The sequence below is a fragment of the Coturnix japonica genome, chromosome 6 (genome assembly GCF_054131305.1).
Source record: "Coturnix japonica strain WE chromosome 6, WE-NBRP24, whole genome shotgun sequence".
Classification (NCBI taxonomy): domain Eukaryota; kingdom Metazoa; phylum Chordata; class Aves; order Galliformes; family Phasianidae; genus Coturnix; species Coturnix japonica.
The window spans coordinates 24,069,306-24,087,051 of NC_140668.1; the positions used below are offsets into that span (position 1 = coordinate 24,069,306).

The 17,746-nt window shown below is 54.4% G+C and overlaps 2 protein-coding genes across 3 annotated transcripts; both read right to left on the reverse strand.

Annotated features, from left to right (window-relative positions):
- Positions 1-392: 392 nt before the first annotated feature.
- ELMO3 (engulfment and cell motility 3) lies at positions 393-7,817 on the reverse strand. The gene is made up of 20 exons (XM_015873672.3): positions 7,701-7,817; positions 7,575-7,615; positions 6,889-6,961; positions 6,764-6,814; positions 6,364-6,533; positions 5,722-5,821; positions 5,489-5,640; positions 5,165-5,243; positions 4,936-4,986; positions 4,633-4,755; positions 4,339-4,470; positions 4,118-4,222; positions 3,810-3,918; positions 3,536-3,672; positions 3,295-3,458; positions 3,090-3,202; positions 2,901-3,005; positions 2,546-2,628; positions 2,227-2,307; positions 393-1,744 (listed from the first exon to the last, which is right to left on the reverse strand). The coding sequence occupies exons 1-20, from the start codon at positions 7,776-7,778 to the stop codon at positions 1,532-1,534; spliced, it is 2,160 nt and encodes a 719-aa protein (XP_015729158.1). The 5' UTR covers positions 7,779-7,817; the 3' UTR covers positions 393-1,531.
- Positions 7,818-8,198: 381 nt separating this feature from the next.
- E2F4 (E2F transcription factor 4) lies at positions 8,199-17,742 on the reverse strand. Of its 2 annotated transcripts, XM_015873747.2 has the most exons (10): positions 17,532-17,741; positions 16,320-16,429; positions 15,738-15,899; positions 15,429-15,472; positions 13,532-13,593; positions 13,025-13,310; positions 12,640-12,831; positions 11,829-11,876; positions 10,447-10,491; positions 8,199-10,157 (listed from the first exon to the last, which is right to left on the reverse strand). In XM_015873747.2, the coding sequence occupies exons 1-10, from the start codon at positions 17,685-17,687 to the stop codon at positions 10,042-10,044; spliced, it is 1,221 nt and encodes a 406-aa protein (XP_015729233.1). In that variant the 5' UTR covers positions 17,688-17,741; the 3' UTR covers positions 8,199-10,041. The 2 variants fall into 2 exon arrangements, with proteins under 2 accessions (XP_015729233.1, XP_085407083.1); XM_085550957.1 differs by lacking the exons at positions 8,199-10,157; positions 10,447-10,491; positions 11,829-11,876; ... (1 more) ...; positions 13,025-13,310; positions 13,532-13,593 and adding an exon at positions 13,698-14,063 and having other exon boundaries at positions 17,532-17,742.
- Between the last annotated feature and the right edge of the window lie 4 nt (positions 17,743-17,746).

Sequence of the window (17,746 nt, forward strand, 5' to 3'; positions counted from 1 at the left end):
GCTCCGCCCTCACTCGGGGATTGGGGCCGTCAGTGCGGGGAGGAGCTGCCGGGGGCGGGCACAGCGGCACGGCCCTTGGGCACCCGCAGCTCTCAGCACTTTGCCCTTCCATGATGCCCTTCCTGTTGTGCCGGTTCCCGTAGCGCAGCTGCCAGACAGGCTGTGGATGCTCCATCCATCCCTGGAGGTGGTCAAGGCCAGGTGGGGCAGCCTGTGCTGGTATTCAATGCGCAGGTTGGTGGCCCTGCATACAGCACAGCTTCATGATCCTCCAGGTCCCTTCCAACCCCAGGCACACATCAGCAGGGTAATGCACACCCAGCTCTGCATTGCCCCCTTTCATGCTCTTTAGCCCTCACCCCCCAAAAAAACCTTTACAAAGGACACAGCGCTGAGTTCACAAGTGTTTATTGCCCATATCTGCAGGAGGTGGGGGCTCTGCCCACCCTGCAGCGTGCAGCTCCAGTGCTCAGACAGGCTGAGTTACTACAGCACCCCATGGAGAAGCCATAGGCAAAAGGAGGTGCAAAACACCGGGGTTTGGGGGGGTGTTTGGGGCACGGAGGAGGTAGCTCGTCGTAATGCAGTAGTGCAGCAGTGTGACTGGAGTGTGCAATATCCGCCACGGCAGGGAAGGCACCAAGGTTCGTGTGAGCAGCTCAGTGCTCCGCTGGGGTTGGGCTCCGGGCATTGAGTTTGTGCCCGTCTTATATTGGGGTAAGGGAAGAGGATTACGTACCCTGAACAACCTGTGGGCACAACCTGCTGCCCTGCAGGCTGGGAGCACTCCCAGCAGGGAGAGGGAGGAGAGCAGGAAAGAAATCAGTGCATTAAGAGCCTGTCTGTCCCTCTGCAACGCTGACCCTGCTGCAAAGCGCTGTCTGCTCAGCAAACCAAGCAGTGGGAGGACTTCAGCCTTTCCTAACTCCTTTTGCACCCAGAGGGGATTCTCCACGCTGAGCAGCTGTGCTGTGCTGGGCAGGGTATGTGGCTGTACCGTTGTAATGCTGACCCCCCCCTCCCCAATGTGACAGCAGTGTCTGTACAATCCCTCCTCCTGCTGTCCTTGCCCTCTGCCCACAGTGTGACTGCAGCAAAGGGGACATCAGCATGGAGGGGTTCACCTGTTGAGAAGTATTTTGTCTCTGCTGCCTGTAGCAGAGCAGAGAGGTCCCTTCACTCTAACAGAGCAGGAGCCCAAAGCTCAGTGGCTCAGCCCTGATGCAGACAGTGAAGGGAAGGTGGTTTGCCCTGGGATGCTGGTGAGTTCTGTCTGGGCAAATAGAGGTGTGGGAAAGGGGACAGGATGCCCTGCTCACAGCCACCAGCATGGGAAGGGGACAGGCAGCGCACACCCAAGCCCCATCCAAGCACCTGGGCTCATCCCTTTGGGGACAGAGCCTGGAGGAAGAGTTTTGCTGTTGGCAGGCAACAGAATGTTTCCAGCTCCAAACATCTCAGAGCTGAATGGGGCAGCCTGCAGAAAGAAGGAGGGGGCACAGGGACTGGGCACAGGGCGGGATGCAGGAACTCACTGCTCTGCATGGCTGAAGTCATAGCAGAAGTTGAGGTTGCTGGGGGGCTTTGGGACAGGAGGGGGGTTGTCGGGGATGCTGATGTTCTCCAGGTCCAGGAGCCGCAGTTTGAGTTCCATTGACAGCAGGATGTCGAGGTCCGTCTGCGTTCGCTCGCTCGTCATCTCCTTGCCCAGAAGCACGTTCAGCCCGTCTGTCCACAGGCAAAACTGGAGGAGCAAAGCAGCTCAGGGGAGCTCTGGGCAGCCACAGAACCCCTGTCCCACCTGTGGCTCTCAACTCCAGGGCAAAGCAGCTGTATCCAATTCACCTCCCTCCTGCCATGCTCACCCCACGCCTTCACCCAGCACAGGGCAGCTCAGTCCCCAGCTCCACGTCTGACCTTCCCAGCCAGACTGGGTCTTTGTTCATCCCCAAACCTCGCAGCCAAATAGAGAGCTGCAGTGCTCACATTCCTCCAGGCCCTCAGCCATGGATGCACAAAGGCATGTTTGTCCTTTCAGTGCTAGCCCAGCACACTGGCTGCAGGCCAGGGAAGCCCAGCTCCTCCAGGCTACATAGGGGAGGGTGGGAGCAGTGTCACAAATCACCCTTTAGTGTCCAATTCCAGATCTGGGAGAGCAGAGAGGGGTCCTCCCTTGCTCAGCCTCCCTTGGCAAAGATGTGCCCTCCTGCAGTCCCTGCAGCTCACCTCGTAACGCGTGGGGGCAACGAAGTTCAGGCAGTATTCCTCCACATCATACACTATGGAGAAGGCGAGCTCCAGGACGTCCTATGGGGAATCATAGAATCACAGAACCATGAAGGTTAGAAAGAACATCTCAGATCCCCAAGTCCAACCCCAGCACCTCCAATGCCCACTGCCCTCAGTGCCACATCCCCACGGCTCTGGGACACCTCCAGGGATGGGGACACCCTGTGCTGGCTGTGCCCTGTGACACAGCTGGGGACACACAGTGACAGAGCACAAGGAGGGAGGGGAGGATGCAAGGTGGGGTGGAGGTGCTGACCTTGTTCTGCTTCCCAGAGCTCTTCTCCTTCGTGTGTGGACACTCCTTCCCAACGAGCAGCGCCTTCATGTCTGCCACAGGAACTGGGGAGCAGGAAAGCTGTGTGTTCCCACTTTCCTGGTCCTCACCCCAGAACCACGGCCCACCATTTGGGCAGCAATGTGAGCAGCCAGGATTTAGGTCACTGCTTCACATGAAGAAAGGAACCCCAGTGCCAGATCTGCCCCAACCCACTGCACTGCCAGGGCCAGACACATGGCACCCTGACAATAGGGCAGTTCCCATCTGAGCACGCAGTAACAGAGGTGGGCAGAGTGCTCCCTTCCCCCTCCCTTTCTTTGTCCCCATCACCTACTTTTCTCCGTCAGGCTCTCGATGGGGGGTGAGTGCACCCCTTCCTCCACATCCCCGTAGTGCAGCACTTTGTGATTGGGTGACAAGCGGCAGTACCAGAGCTTATCTGCAGCAGAAAGGCCCCAGCTGAGACCCCGTTAGCACCTCTACTAATGAGCTGCAGTCCATTCCACCCTCCCTGTGCACTCACCCTGGCGCCGGCGGCTGCTGATCTTACGGAACAGGGTTCCCTCGCAGAGGCGCAGCAGGCGCTGCTGGCGGATCAGCTCCAGGAGCTCCGGCTTCAGCCTCTCCCGCAGCTCCCTGGGATGCCAGCCAGGAGATAAGGAGCACAGACCCTTCAGCGTTCATCCACTGACCCTTATGGGGTCACCCCCTGCCCACAGCCCACTCACAGCACGGGCACGGCCAGCGTCTCCTCCTGGTGCAGCCGCTCCGTCTGCCGCAGCTTCAGGATCTCGCTGTAGTTCAACGCATTCACTCTGGTCTTAAACAGCTCCAGGGAGGTGGGTTTGAGAGTCAGGGTCCTGGTGATCTGCTCCCGCACCACCTGCAGCACCTGGGGGGGCACAGACAGCATCCCCAGTCCGGTGATGCTCCAGAGGTACATGCACAGCCCCGGGGTCCCGTTATCACCTTATCAAAGTCCTCCTGGGTGGCTCTCATCTCCTTCCACGTCTTGTTCACCAGCTGGATGCAGATGCAGAAGAGCTCTTCAAAGAAATGATCCTGCCCGAAGAACATTGGGTAAAAGGCCTGAGCTGTCTCCGAGCCTGTGGTGAGAAGGACAAGATGATGCCACACTCCTGTTTTGCCGTACAACTGCAGTATCCAGGAGCACAGCCCTTCCCCAGCTGTCAGCTGTGGCACCCTCAGCATTGGGATGGTGCAGGGCTGGGCACACACGTACACTGCTCCCCGATGTGCAGGATCTCACAGAGGATCAGGGTGAGCTGGATGCTGCTCCGAGCAAATGGGCACTCGTGTTTGTCCTCGCGGCTGCTGTTCTCAAGGATGAACTGGAGGAGAAGAACATCACCTCATGTTACACACGTCGGGATCAGTGCTCCCCATGCTCCACTTGACCATCCTGCTCAGCTGCCCCCCAAAGAGCTGAGCTGTTCCAAACAGCAGCACCCAGCTCTCAGACCCAAGAAAGAAGGGATGAGAAGCTGGAGGTCCTTTCTGCTGGGAGACTCCCCAAGCAGCAGCACGCACCCGGCTGTAGGCACTGGGGGTGTGCCTGGAGAAGTACACCATGTTGTCGAGGGCAAGGAGCCCCGGCGGCGCACGGCGCAGGTCCTCTGCTGGGTTGCTATTGTTCTGGCAAGACACAAAAGAACACAACTGAGCACTTCTCCAAGCAGCAGCGGGACAGCAGGTCTAGGGGAGATGCCAAGGTCCCACTGAGGCCTGAACATGGATGGTTGGGGCTGTACCATGAAGCCCAGCTTGCGGAACTCCTTGGCACACAGCGACCGCCGGCGCTCGGTGCTGAAGGTGCCAGCAGGAGCATCATTCTCTGATTCAAAGGCAGCCTGGCGCAGTGACTGGAGGAGATCCCTCTGCTCCTGGAGGGAGAGAGGGGGGAAGGACACTGTGAGCCCTGTGTACCATGGTCTAAAACCAATGGTGAAAGCCACCGTGCTGGGTAAGGAACACACCCCAAAGGCAAACCTTCACCCGCCTGCACTTCCAAAGGTGGAAGCACAGCAAGGAGAGAGCTCCCAGACCTGGGAGTAGGGGTCCATCGAGGTCCTCATGCGGTGCTCGTGCAGGTTGAGGCTGAGTGACTGCAGCACGTACAGGTAATGGGCCATCTCATCCCCCAGCGGCTCGGAGCTGTGGATGATGTTCTACAAGAGACTCCGAGTGAGAAGGGACCCCTGCGTGCTCCAGACCCAGGGACCAACAGCCAAAGCCCCACAGCCCAAAGGGAAGAGGACGGCACCCCAGGGCTGGTCTCTGTGGGCAGCACACAGAAGGAGGGAAGGACAGGAAGAAGCACAGAGCTCTGTAAGAACCCTGCTCCCCACCTTGTGGATGAACTGCCTGATGTTCTTCTCTCTCAGGTACTCCATCATATCCTAGAGGGGAAAGAGGCTGTCAGACATCCCCCAACCCAAGTGCAAGTGCTCCCTTACAGTACCGCTGTCCCTAACTCTGGGCTCTTGGCAGAGGATCCCAGCAATGGGCACACCGTTGTGTTGGGACCCCCAGTGCCCACCACCCTGCAGCTCCCCAGTGCTGCCCACTGCCCCATACCCGCCGTTCAGCATCGGTGGCAGCCAGCAGCAGTGCAATCAACAGGGCCGTGGCCTTCAGCTGCAGCTGGACATTCGTCCTGGGGAAGGAGGAAGGAAAGCATTACCACAGGTGCAAAGACAGCTCTAAGACACAGTCCTCTCCCCTCTTCACTGTCAAACCCCAATACAAGCTCTGTTCAACACACTCTAACCCTCAGCAATAGGGCAACAGATGCTGAGTGCTCACCAACAAGGGACAACACAACACGGTGCCAGGGATCGCCAGCAAGACCCCCCCCAGAAATCCCCTGCAGGCCCATGTTCCCACTGGCTCCCCACTTACACCTGCAGGTGGGTGAGGAGACGATCCACCGTCACTTCTTTTTTGACGAGCTCAAAGAGGACGCGGCTGCTGGGCACCATGTTCTCCAGGATTGACATGGAGAGCTGCTGGACAGAGGCATCCATGGCGTTCATGTTGACGTAACTCACGATCTGCAATAACAGAACCCATCAGTACAAGGCGGGTCAAGCCTGGGTGACAGCAGGGCAGCCCATGGCACAGGAGTTGTGTACTTTTTTGATGAAGGCTGCACTAAGAGTCTCCCAGGAGACAAAATCGTGCTCCATCAGCTCCATGAAGGCCTTCAGGGTGTGAGCGAGGATCTCCCCTGTACTGGAGTAATGGGAGAGCAAACTGAGCAAGGATGGATCCAGACAATGTGCAGTGAGCACAGTAAGACAGGACCCATCGATGCGCAGCCATCCATTGTGCCCACTGTGGGGTACAACAGAACCAACCAGAAAAGCAAATGGAAGAGAATGCAAAGAATGACAGAGAATGCTACTGGGTAAGAAAGCAGACCTTGGCTTGGTCATCCTAGAAGCCATGGGAGGGGAAGTACAAGCTTCTTTTCCATTGGGAAACCAAAACCACCTCAGATCCCACCCACTGCTTCAAGAAACATGCACTGCGCTGTGTGACTGTGGGGTTCAGCACCCAGAGATTCCCCATTGCATACTGAGAGGAAGGCATTGGGCAGCACTGCTGTGGCACCCAGGGGTTTCTCGAGCTGCCTGCAGATCTCTCACAGCCAAAACCTTCAGAGGGATTATCAAGGCCAAAAGAGGCCACTAGTGAAGCCCAGCTTAGAGCTCGTACAGCATTAGCAAGGGAGAAGGCGAGATCTGCAAAGGAATTCCCCTCCTGATACTCACTCGTTCCCTTCCTCCACAATATAGAAGATTTGCTTCAAGCCATTCCTGTTGATAAACTCCCGGGCAAAGGTAACGTCCTGGGAGAGGCTCGCAAGCTTCTTCAGTGACTCAGTCTTCACATCCACGTTGTTGCTCTGGATCCCGCTGTACAACCTCTCTGCTTCTTGGTCCTACCAGGAAGGAAAGAATCAAGCCACAGGGGCTCATGGAAAGGCAGCAAGAGACCTGGAGGCAGAGGCTGGAGGAGCTGAAGTGTAGGAAGGAGGCGAGGAGGGGTCTGAAAGAGAGCAATCAGAGCAGAAACCAGCAGAACTGAGGAAGGAGGGCCACATCGCCCCATGGCAGGCAGCAGCAGGCTGACCCCAGCACCCGCCTTCGGAGAAGGAGACAGGGGATGTACCGGAGAAGTGGTCAGTCGCAAGATGCTCCCATTCTTAATCTCCCCACGGTTCTGTGAAGAGAAAGTGAAGGGGTGAGGGGCACACGGAGCCACCAGGGCCGGGAAGAAGGTGGGTGATGGCTCACCAACTCAGTGATGTACGTCTGGCGCCCGTCGGCGTACTGCAGGGCATAGCGCTCGGCGTTGGGCAGGCTCCACCTGCAGTGACAATGCAGCAGGTCATGGAGGAGGGCTGGTCCGGGCCACCACAGCCCAGCGTCCCAGCTGTGCCCCATAGCTGTGGCCTGTGACAACCCAACCTGTGACACACGCCGGCTGTTGTGACCTGATGGGCCACCACAGACTTATCCTTCTCAATGGGCCACCACAGGCTGGTGACCATCTGTGACAATCTGATGGCTCACCATAGACTTATCATCATCTGCCACGACATGATGGGCCACCATAGGTCGGCCAACACCTGTCACCATCCAAGGAGTCATGACAGGCTGGTCACTGCTCACTGAGACCCAATGGGACATCAAAGGATGGTCACTGCTCATTGAGACCCAATGGGACATCAAAGGATGGTCACTGCTTATTGAGACCCAATGGGACATCAAAGGATGGTCACTGCTTATTGAGACCCAATGGGACATCAAAGGATGGTCACTGCTTATTGAGACCCAATGGGACATCAAAGGATGGCCACTGCTCATTGCATGACCCGATAGGCCACCAAAGGATGGCCACCCTCTGTCACAACCCAATGGTGCAACCACAGACCGGCCACTCCATCCCCGCAGCCCACTCCCGGTGCCCAGGTACTCACGCATCGCAGACGTCCTTGAGCACAGCGGCCAGCGGTTTGCTCTGCGAGCGAGGGAAGGGGCGAGCCGTGAGCGGACGGCGGCAGCGGGGCGGGGGGCTGCGGGGGGAGGCGGGGGGCGGGCGGTACCTGCTGCAGCTCGATCAGCTGCGGGATGGCTCCCACCATCTGGATGGCGATCTTCACCACGTCCTTGGGAGGCGGCATGGTGGCTCCCCGCCGCACCGCGCCGCAGTTCCGGGTCTCAGCCGCCACCTCCCCGCCCCTGGGAGGGCCGGGCCGGGCCGAGAGGCCGTCGGGGAGGGAGCCCCGAGTGGGGCCGGAGCGGGGCGGGCACGGCCGTCCTCCTCACCTGAGCTGACGCAGGTGGGGCGGCTCCATCCCGTCCCGTCCCATCCCGCCCCGTCCATCCAGTCCCATCCGTTCCCCCGGTCCCATCGCGTCCCATCGTACCTGCTCCACCCTGTCCCATCCCATCCATTCCTATTCCATCCATCCCCCCTCCCCTGTCCCATCCCATCCATTCCTATTCCATCCATTCCTGCCCTTTCCCATCCCATCCCATGCATTCCCATCCCATCCATCTCATCCCACCTATTCCCATCCCATCCCTATGAACAGCACAGCCTCTGGAAAGGGTTCTTTTATTCACTCAACAACTGTACAAATATTACAGGCAATTTTCATTTCCTTTGCAAATAAAAACAAAACAACCCCAAAGTATAAAAATAATCTTTATATAGGAATCAAAGTTCATCAGTTCATCTTCTCTACAGCTTTTTTTTTTTTTTCCTCCTTTTTCTTTGTTTTTTTATATCTCTCCAGAGCTGTGGCAAACATTAATGTGCTGGGGGGGGGGGGGGGGGGATGAAGGTGAGGGGTGGCAGAGGAAGGAAGGGCTGCTGGAGCACTCACACGTCTCCATCCCACCCACTGCCTTCAGCTAGAAAGGGTTGGAGGCTGGAGGCTGTCCATTCCTATTGAATTCATTGTGTTTTTCCTATCCTACAGGGTGCTGCTGTGTCCCCAGGAGGCAGAAAGGAGCAGGTCTGCTGGAGGAGTCCCACAAAGGATAAAAAAGCACCGGGGAGATGCTTTGGAAAGAAGGGACTCAAGCATGTGGCCTTCTCACCTCTGCAGGTGCTGAGAGTTGGGTACATCTCTCTGAAGTGTAGGAAGGAGGCTGGTGCTGGCTGTGAGTTGCAGCTCTGGCAGTTTGCAAGGCAGGAAAGGCTCCATGGGACGGCTGGGTTGGCAGGAAGATGTGCAAAACTGATAGGCAAATCAGACCCAAAAGCAACGTTGGGGGGACGGTTTGCAAAGTACAATAAATCCAGGAGGGTTTTTTCTCCAACACGAGCAAAGAAAAGAAATGCATGGGCTCCATTGGCTGCTCATCCAAAAGAAAGACAAAAAAACACTGCAAAGCCACCTCAACACACCTGCTAAAAAGCAACGCTGGGACAAGAAAGATGCAGAAAGGCATCGCATCGTGCAGCAACCTGCCATGGGATCAGGGAGCACAGCATGAACATCCATCTCTGTAGGAAGGCCGACCCTGAGCACATGCTAAGGAGGAACAGAAGTGGGAGGGTTAGAGGGGGGGAACAAAACACTATTTTGACAACACCTGTGGAACTCATCGTGGCAAAGCACTACTGCACCATTCCTGCTTGGTGGCCTTTACAACAGTTGAAGGCTCAAGTGCAACGCTGGAGAACAGCTAGATGCTAACACAAGGTGTCTGATGTACTTGAATACCTTCAAGGCATCAGCTGGAGCAGTCTTAACCTTTTCAAGCAACTCATTAGTAAGAAAACATTAATACTGGCACCCTTCTTCAGCCCTGTAGGAACAGCAGTGTTGGGCTGTGCGTCAGGTGGGCCAACACCAGGGGACAACCAGCATTCCTGCTCAGCTCCCGGGTCCTATTGGGAGGGGCAGCCAACAGAGAAAAGTGCTTTGTCTTGTAAAACGTACTGGCTTGGATTGGAGTCACTGGAACAAATGGACCCTCTGGTGCCATTGGTTTTTGCTTTTTGTTGATGTCACTCTGGGATATAAGCACCCACATTGAAACTGGCCATGCTGTCAGGGCTCCGTGTAGCAGCTGGTACCTAGGAGGTGCAAAGTGCCTCTAGGAGTGCAGGAAAACCAAGGCATGCAGATTTGAGGAAGCCTGGAGAGGCACCTGGGCAAACTCAACAAATCACAGACCCACTGAAGCCATGCCCAGAATCCAGTGAAGAGAGAGATGCAGCAAGGCGAGGTCAGTCCTTGCACGTGCAAGACGGGAGGAGAAAGAAGTGACGGGGAGGCTCCCGGCCTCCGAGTCCACATCTCTTGCTTCTGAGTTCATGTGAGAGTTTCTCTGATTCGAGCTCTAGCACAAAAGGAATCCAAAAATAGACACTTTCCAAAGAGTTACAAAAGGGTCTGTGTGTGCGAGGCTCACAGCCACGCCGAGGAGTCAGAGGTTAAGGACAGGCACATCAAAGAGGTCACAGACACCTTCGCTCTCATCCAGGTTGTAGATGTAGTCGTGATCTCCAGGAGGGGGGGAGAGGCGGAGCAAGGGAGCAAACACTAGAAGAGAAAAGCCAGCAGTTGGTTCCAAGGCTCAGCACTCCCACAGCCGGGAGCTGAGCCGTGGGGCCTCGTAGCCTGAGATCCTTGAGATTGCTTTTCATCAGCCTTGAAGCACTGAAGAGGCTCATCTGCTCCTCGTGCATCACTCACAGCCCGGCACAACAGTGAGAACTATGCCCTGAGCCCAGAACAATGAGGGCAAGGCTGCAAATGCAAGGCTGCCACACAGGACCAGTCTTCTCCCCCAGAAAGGCCACACCACGAGGGGAAAACTCTTGAGACTCACCTTCAGATGACATCAGCTCCTCCAGCAGCTCAGAGTTCATACATTCTAGGGAAGAGACAAACACAGTAAGCAATGCACTCTGACTTCTGCTCTGTGTTTGTGTGTAGTTTCCCAACCTTCCCAGTTTTTCTTGTTCCCCCCTTTTTGGGTTAAGGCAAGGTGGGTGCAGGCAGTGGCAGCAGGAAGCTCAGCCTCCTGCCCTGGGCAGAGGGAGCCACATGTGTTGGGCCATTCAGGCAGCACCAAACCATTCTGCAGGAGGTTCCTTCCTGCTCAGCCCAGCCACAAGCCCAGTGCTCTCACATGAAGGGTGATGCCTTATCCCTGCAGTGCTGTGTTAGCTGCAGTCCCAAAGGAAACTCCCCCACATGCATCTGAAACTGAGGTGGTAAAGCCAGATGCACTCCTCAGTTACACACACTCACTTTAGAGCGGGGAGGAGAAAGAGAAACAAGCTGTTCCAGGAGCAGCAGAACTAATCAGTCTCCAGTTTCATTCATATTTGTCCTCTTCGTCCCTCCTCATTGGATCCCTTCACTCCACAGCTGTGATATGCCATGGGAGGTTGGCCAGCTGCCCACCAGCAAACATCTGAGCTCTATATATCTTTCCCTAATGGGCCATTAACTGCTCTCTGCTCCACTGCCCACACAAGGCTACAAGCAGAAATTATCTCTGAAACGTTCCTTCCTCCAGTGATGTTGATCTTGGCTAGCAGGACCACGAAGCACTTGAAGGTTGGCAGGCAAGCAGCCAGGCCAAGCGTGTGCAAGTGGATCTTTCCCCTTTTAGAAGCGAAGTGTTTGGAAACAACCTTCTGATTCCCTCTCTCACTTCACCAAGTTAAACAGTGATGATCTCAATCAGCCTGGCCAGGCCCTCATCACCCACAAGTGAAGTGATCTTCCACAGAACTAACTCAGATGAGCCCGTCTTCAAGATGCTGATGCACTGCAGGCCATTTCCTAAAGAACAGGAATGTACCCTGCCTAGTTCCATGCTGTGAGATGAGAGGATTTCAACTAGAGGTAACCAGAGAGGAATAATATGAGCTAAAATAAATAGCAGTAAAATACAGAACCTATATTTTTAGACCTTCTTCAGTAGATGAGGGTAAAACAAGCAAAATCCTTCACAGCTTTCACTCCTGGATCTGAACTTCACCCCTCCAAAGCAGGAGGAATAGTCCATAAAACAGCATGCATTACTGCAGAGAGAAAACCACAGTGGCACACTACAGTTGAAACAAGACTAACAGGGGTTTTGCTGGTGGCTCTAGATGATGCAGGCAAGTTGGAAGAGGAGTGTGGGAATGCAGAACACAGATTAGTGCTGGCACGGGGCCTGAAAAGCTCTCATCTGTGATCAGGGTGTGAACGTACCTCTCGTTGGATCAAACATCTCTGACAGCTCTTTGGGAAGCTCCAGCACTGTGAATATAACAAACCAAATGATTGACTTTGTTAAATGCAGCATCTGAAATACTATACAGCTTCATCAGCCGCTGCCCTGCTATCCTCTCAGTCCTTATGCACCATCCCCTTCTAACACATTAACTTTAAGTACTTCTGCATGGAAGGTAAGCTTCGAAGCATTAAAGCACAGTGTCTTATCCAGAGGATGCTCTTCTGTCTGTGGACCAGCCTGCCATTTCCCAGTCTGAAGCTAACACTTCCTCATTTAAAGCCCATTGCACCTCAACAAGCACAGCAGGAAGCTTCCCAGACACATACTGGAAGACAATAAGACCACAAGATTGCTACAGATAGAAGAAGTACTTCTGAGTAAAGGAGAAAAACAGAGAGTAGAGCTCTCCTAATAACCGAACAAGTTACAAGAGTGATGTCAGTGAAGGCTTCACAGTCTCAAAACTCAGACCTAGCACTACAAAAGGGGCTGAAAGAGAATAATCCTACCTAGAACAGCACAGATGCATCACGTGAGCATCCCTTGTGGCTTTTCTGAGCCTAGCATCACAGGCAGTGACACGGCACTAGATGTGACACTGCCATCTCCACACCAGGTTCCCCAGCACCCACACACTCTGTGGTTTCTCCCCCCAAAGAAATGCCTGTTCACTGCTCATGTGGTCTGGCTGACAGAGTTCAGCTCGTCCCCCTGGAGCCAGCAGCCCCTCCCTCGCTCCCAGTGGCACAATCTGGAGAGACAAACAAACCAAGGGTGCATACTCACTTCCTTCAGGATCAGGTTTGATTGGCTCAAAGGAGGCAGAGGGGCTGGGTAGGACAGAGCTGCTGTCCAGTGAGGCAGAGGACTGCAGCAGCTGTGTGTCCAGCCTGGCTGTATGGCTACTGGGTGCAGACACATTGCTGAGGGGATCGAGGTCACTGCTGCTCTTGGACTCCAGCACTGAGATGCTGCATTCTGGAAGGAGCCACAGACACACACAGTATTTCCATTAGCACATCCAGTCCCACTAAGATGAAAGCAAAGGCTCGGTGCAGCAAGCACAGAGGTGCTCCCTTTGCCAGGAGCTGACAGTGCTGTATGACCAGGTTTGTACTGCCCTATTGGTCGGCAACCATCCCATTTCTGCTCTCTGCAACCTCCCTCTCACCTGTGTTCGTGTGTTTCTGCTCAGGAGGGCTGTGATCCTGAGTGCTGGAAGGTGTTGGCGTTGAGGGCTGGGTGCTGCTGGGAACAGATGCCTCCTGGAAGTGGGCAAGCGGAGGGATCTGTGGTTTTGAGGGTGCAACTGCCTGGCACTGGATGAGGTCTTCAGGGGGTGGGACGGGTAGCACCACTGGAGGAGAGCTCCAAGCATCCTTGTTTACTAAGAGAACATCAATTGGCCCACTGGTGCTCTTCAGATGGATCTGATATTTCTTCTGCCTACTCGGGCCCTGAGAAAAGTCAGAAGCAAAACACAGATGTACATTAAGAGCTCTTTCCAAACAGATCATCTTGGCAACTATTTAACAGTCAGAGCCTTCCTTGAGTTCCAAGTTCCTCCAACTCCATCAAAACCACAACCACCAACTCCTTCCCAACTCCCAGCCTGCTCAGTGCAGCAGCACTCCCCCATAGCACACAGCTGCTCTCTATCCACGCACTTATCACTCACCTCAGGGATGGGAACCTCTAAGCGTGTGCCTGAAGGGGCTCGAATTGCAAGGAGGGTGTCTCCTGTGAAAACAGAGCAGGTCGGCACTCACAGGGCACAGGCTGTTCCAATGCTGACAAAGAGCCCCTGGCACTTCTCAAAGTCCACACAGCTTTCCCTCTTTTGGAGGACTGCCATTTACACCCACTCAAGCTGTTAAGCAGATTGTGGAGCTCTGAACGTACCAACCCTGAGGGCATAAAGAACCTGCAAAACTTCTTTCCAAGCAACCCTACCGAGAAAGTCAAGCATTTTTCCAGCGGATTCCTCCACAGAACTCATTCATCTTCCCCAATCTGAATTGTGAATAGGATGACACACAGCTGGAAGAGCTGCCCTGCCAGCAGAGACAGCATAGCAGCCTCACGTGGACCAACACCTGAAGCCAATGTTCCCTTGCCTCTATCAGCAAGAGCTGCCTGGTGCTGGCTGTGTTGGCCCCTGCACAGAGACACAGAGAGCCAGGCTGACAGCACCATCTCCTTTCCAAGTCCTGCAGAACACAACAAACCCAGATGAGCTGCTCCCAATCTGCATCCAGGTTTATATTTAACACGAGAAACATGAATGGGGGAAATACCAGTGCTGTAAAAGCAGGCATATAAAGACCGAGCAGTTAGCAGCTTTCAGTTTGAATATTTAAACTTTAGTGTGGTTTGTGTCCACGCTTCACCAACATCCTGCGTGAAGGACTGATCATCTTCCCTACAATCCACAGAGCAGACAGCAGAACAGCACATCCTTCTATTACAGACAGGCAACCAAAGGTCAGCTCAGCAAAAGTGCAGGGATTAGAAGCACCACAAGATTTGTGGAGGAGATGGGAGTCCTTTAACAAATCTACACTTAAGGAAAATATTGTTAAATTATGTTAAAAAGGCATAATAAAGCCCAAAGAAAGCTCAAGCTTAGAGACCCAACAGCCTCAACATCACAGGCACTGCCTTTCTATCTCTCTTGATAGCCGAGTCCCAAATGTTTTCACAAGACAGTCGGTGCACAGTGTGTTTCCACTTCCTTTTGGTCACTAACAACTAAGGTTTTTGGTGTGGTCTGAGTTCAGAAGCAAACTCTTTTAGGAAGAAAAACAGGTGCAATAAAATGCAAACTGCTCAATGAACCAAGCAATAATCTGTCTGCTGGTCTCCAGGAAGCTCCTACAGGCTGTTACAAACTATCTGGCCCCAAGCACTGTCAAACTGAAAACACAACCCCCGTCCCCAAGAAGCCTGACCTTAAACCAGAAGAAACAGTAAAGCAGGAACTCGAGCAGGATAAAGTCTGGTGAACAAGGAGGACAGTGCAAGAAAGGAAAAATGAGAAACGGAAGAGCTGATGATAAGACAGCTTGGAAGAGGTGAGCAGTCAGATGAGGGTGAGATTATGCACAGCTGGGGTGGGCAGGAATAGCAGCTTCCCCATTGAACTCTCTGAGGCAAGCAAGCAGATGTAGGTTGCAGAGGGTCAGGAGAGGGCAGGCATTCACTGAAGCAGAAAGCAGCTCTGAATCCACACTGCTACAGCTGAGAAGGCTGCCACACTGCACTGGGGTATTTCTGGCCCTGCAGCTATCACTGCAATTGCCAACAGAGAGGAAACAGACTCCTGCAGCTTTTTTGCCACTTCTGCCCCTCAGGGATGTGAAGTCACAACAAGAAGCACATTCCCTTCTGTCCTGCTCTTCACTCCCTCCTCTTTGCTCTCCTCCTGGTACAAGGCATGATGCAGCTGAGGGCAGCCCATGCTCAGCCCTAAGCCAAGATGTGCTGCCTCCTCTTTCCTGGAAAGAGGAAAGCAGCTGGCATAGGCTGACAGTACTGCAGCATTATATCTCTATGATGCAGCACCATTTCCTCACCTGTGAAGCACTTGCAGATATCTTCGTGTGTCACATAAGCTAGCGTTTGGAAGGTTAAGGACAACAGCTGCAGTTTCCTGTGAAGACGGAACTCAAAGGGCACCTGGAGTTTCCTTCCTTTCTGAGCACAAGAAACGCTGCAAAGGAAGCTATTGTCTATACTGGGCAGTGCTCATCTGCTTCCAAGGGGGGGATGACCTCCTTATCCTCTCAGAGCAGCAACATGAGGTGCCCCCAGCAGAGCACTGCCAGCCCAGCCCCAGCTCCTGCCTTTCAGCCCTGAGGAACGGCCGGCTGACAAAAGGATATCAGTTGTTCTGCACGTCTTCTGTGACGTTTTTGATGCTCTGCTGAACCCACATCTTCTGCTTCTCCAGCTCCTGTTCCTGCTGCTCCAGGTCCTCTATGTCTGCCTTCAGCTCGATGAGTTTGTGAGCAATCTCACGCGTGTTGCAGCCAGGACCCACCCCTCTGCGCAGAGCAAACAGCAGTGACATGCATCAGCTAACAGAGCAACCAAAACACCCGGCTTTTGAGAGCTGCCACCTTCCTTCCTTCCCCCTCTATCACACATCAAGGCCAGAGAATCTCACCTGTACCCGCCCTGCAGCCTCACACCATCCTCCAGCACAGCACCATGCAGTGCATCCTCCTCCATCCCCCACCTCCAGCACCATGAAAGGTGTCTTTTCTAACTCGAGACATGGAAATAGTTTGCACCAAAATACCAGCTCTGCTATAAAAGCAATGTGCCATACATACTTTAACATTCCTCATTACTACCATCAGCACAGCTCAGCACAGGCCACTGAAAAACCAGCAGAAAGGCACCCAGAAGACAGGACCTTGGATTAGAAGGGACCCATGAATGACTTCAACTCCATCACTCACTTCCATTGGATGCTGTTCTTTGATTTCTTCTCAATCAGCCCAATCCCTTCCAGAACATTCGTGATATCATAGATCCGTCGTTTCTGTCGCACAGCCAAGGTGTCTGCAGCCTGCAATAGAAGTCAGACACTTAACTCCAAACTCTCAGTCATGTTTCTCTCCTTCTTGCCTATCAGATTAACTTCTGACCAATCTATCTGCTCACCATCCCATACAGCTCCTCAGCAGCAGGGCAGGGCTACAAGCCTGGCAGCCTAAACATTCAGTGCTTCTCGAGTGTAAAGAGAGATGAGAATCTGAAGGTAGAGGGCTGCCTGAACGACAACAGTTCAGCAAAGCTGACACTCAAAAGGCTTTTTATGCCTAAAACCTGATGCCAGCTGATAGAGAATGGACACGAGGTCATGAGTCCTCTGGAAATGGATACAAGGAGGACAGAGTACTGGAACAGGCTGTGCTGTTTCCTTCTCTGTAGGTATCAGAACCCACCTGGATGCTTTCCTGTGCATTCTAATCCAGGGACTTGCTTCAGCAATGGGGCTGGGCTGCATAAACTCCAGCAGCCCCCTCCAACCCCAATGACCCCGTGATCCTGACCCTTTGAAGGACCCTCCCCTCACATTCAGGAGGCACCGATATTGCTTCCCAACCAGATGGCAATGCAGAAGTAACAAGACTTTAACTGCTGCCAGTCACACAGTGGTGTCACACAGAGGGCAATGCACAAATGACTTTCCCCTCTCACACTGCAGGAATTCAGTGACCACGCACAAACCACACTAACAAACATAACCCCCATTGAACTGACAGCTTAGGGAACATCGTCCTTCTGCCCTAATCCAAGTAGACAGCAGTTTGCCATAGGAGAGGACAGCATAGCCAGGGGACCACCCCAGCCTTGTACTTCCAGCACAGCTTCATAACCCAGGGCTGCCTTCATTCTGCTTGCAGGGCACGGAGCAGGATGCTGCTCTGTCTGATGGGAACAGAACTGGAGGGTCGCACAAGCAGAGGGGCACGGAGGGACACGGAGGGGCACGGAGGGGCACGGAGGGACACGGAGGGACACGGAGGGACACCGAGGGGCACAGCGTGCAGGCCGTACAGCAGCAGCAGAGCATCCATATCGTTCGACCCGCCGTCCCCACGCTCCCCCCCCTCACACATCGATGCCCCCGGCCGGGCCTCCCCATCCTCCCACGGGCCCCGCACCAGCTTCAGGTCCAGCACTCCGTCCTTGGCCTCCTGCAGCAGCGACACGAACTTGGTGGTGAGCAGCCCCAGGCTCTTCTCGTGCCGGCTGGGCGCCCCGGCTCCCCCGCTCCCTCCTCCCGCAGCCCCGGCCGGTTGCTGCCCGCTCTCCGCCATCTGCCCGCCGCCGGCTCCAGGCCCGCCGCGCTTCCGCTTCCGATTCGGGGGGTATGACG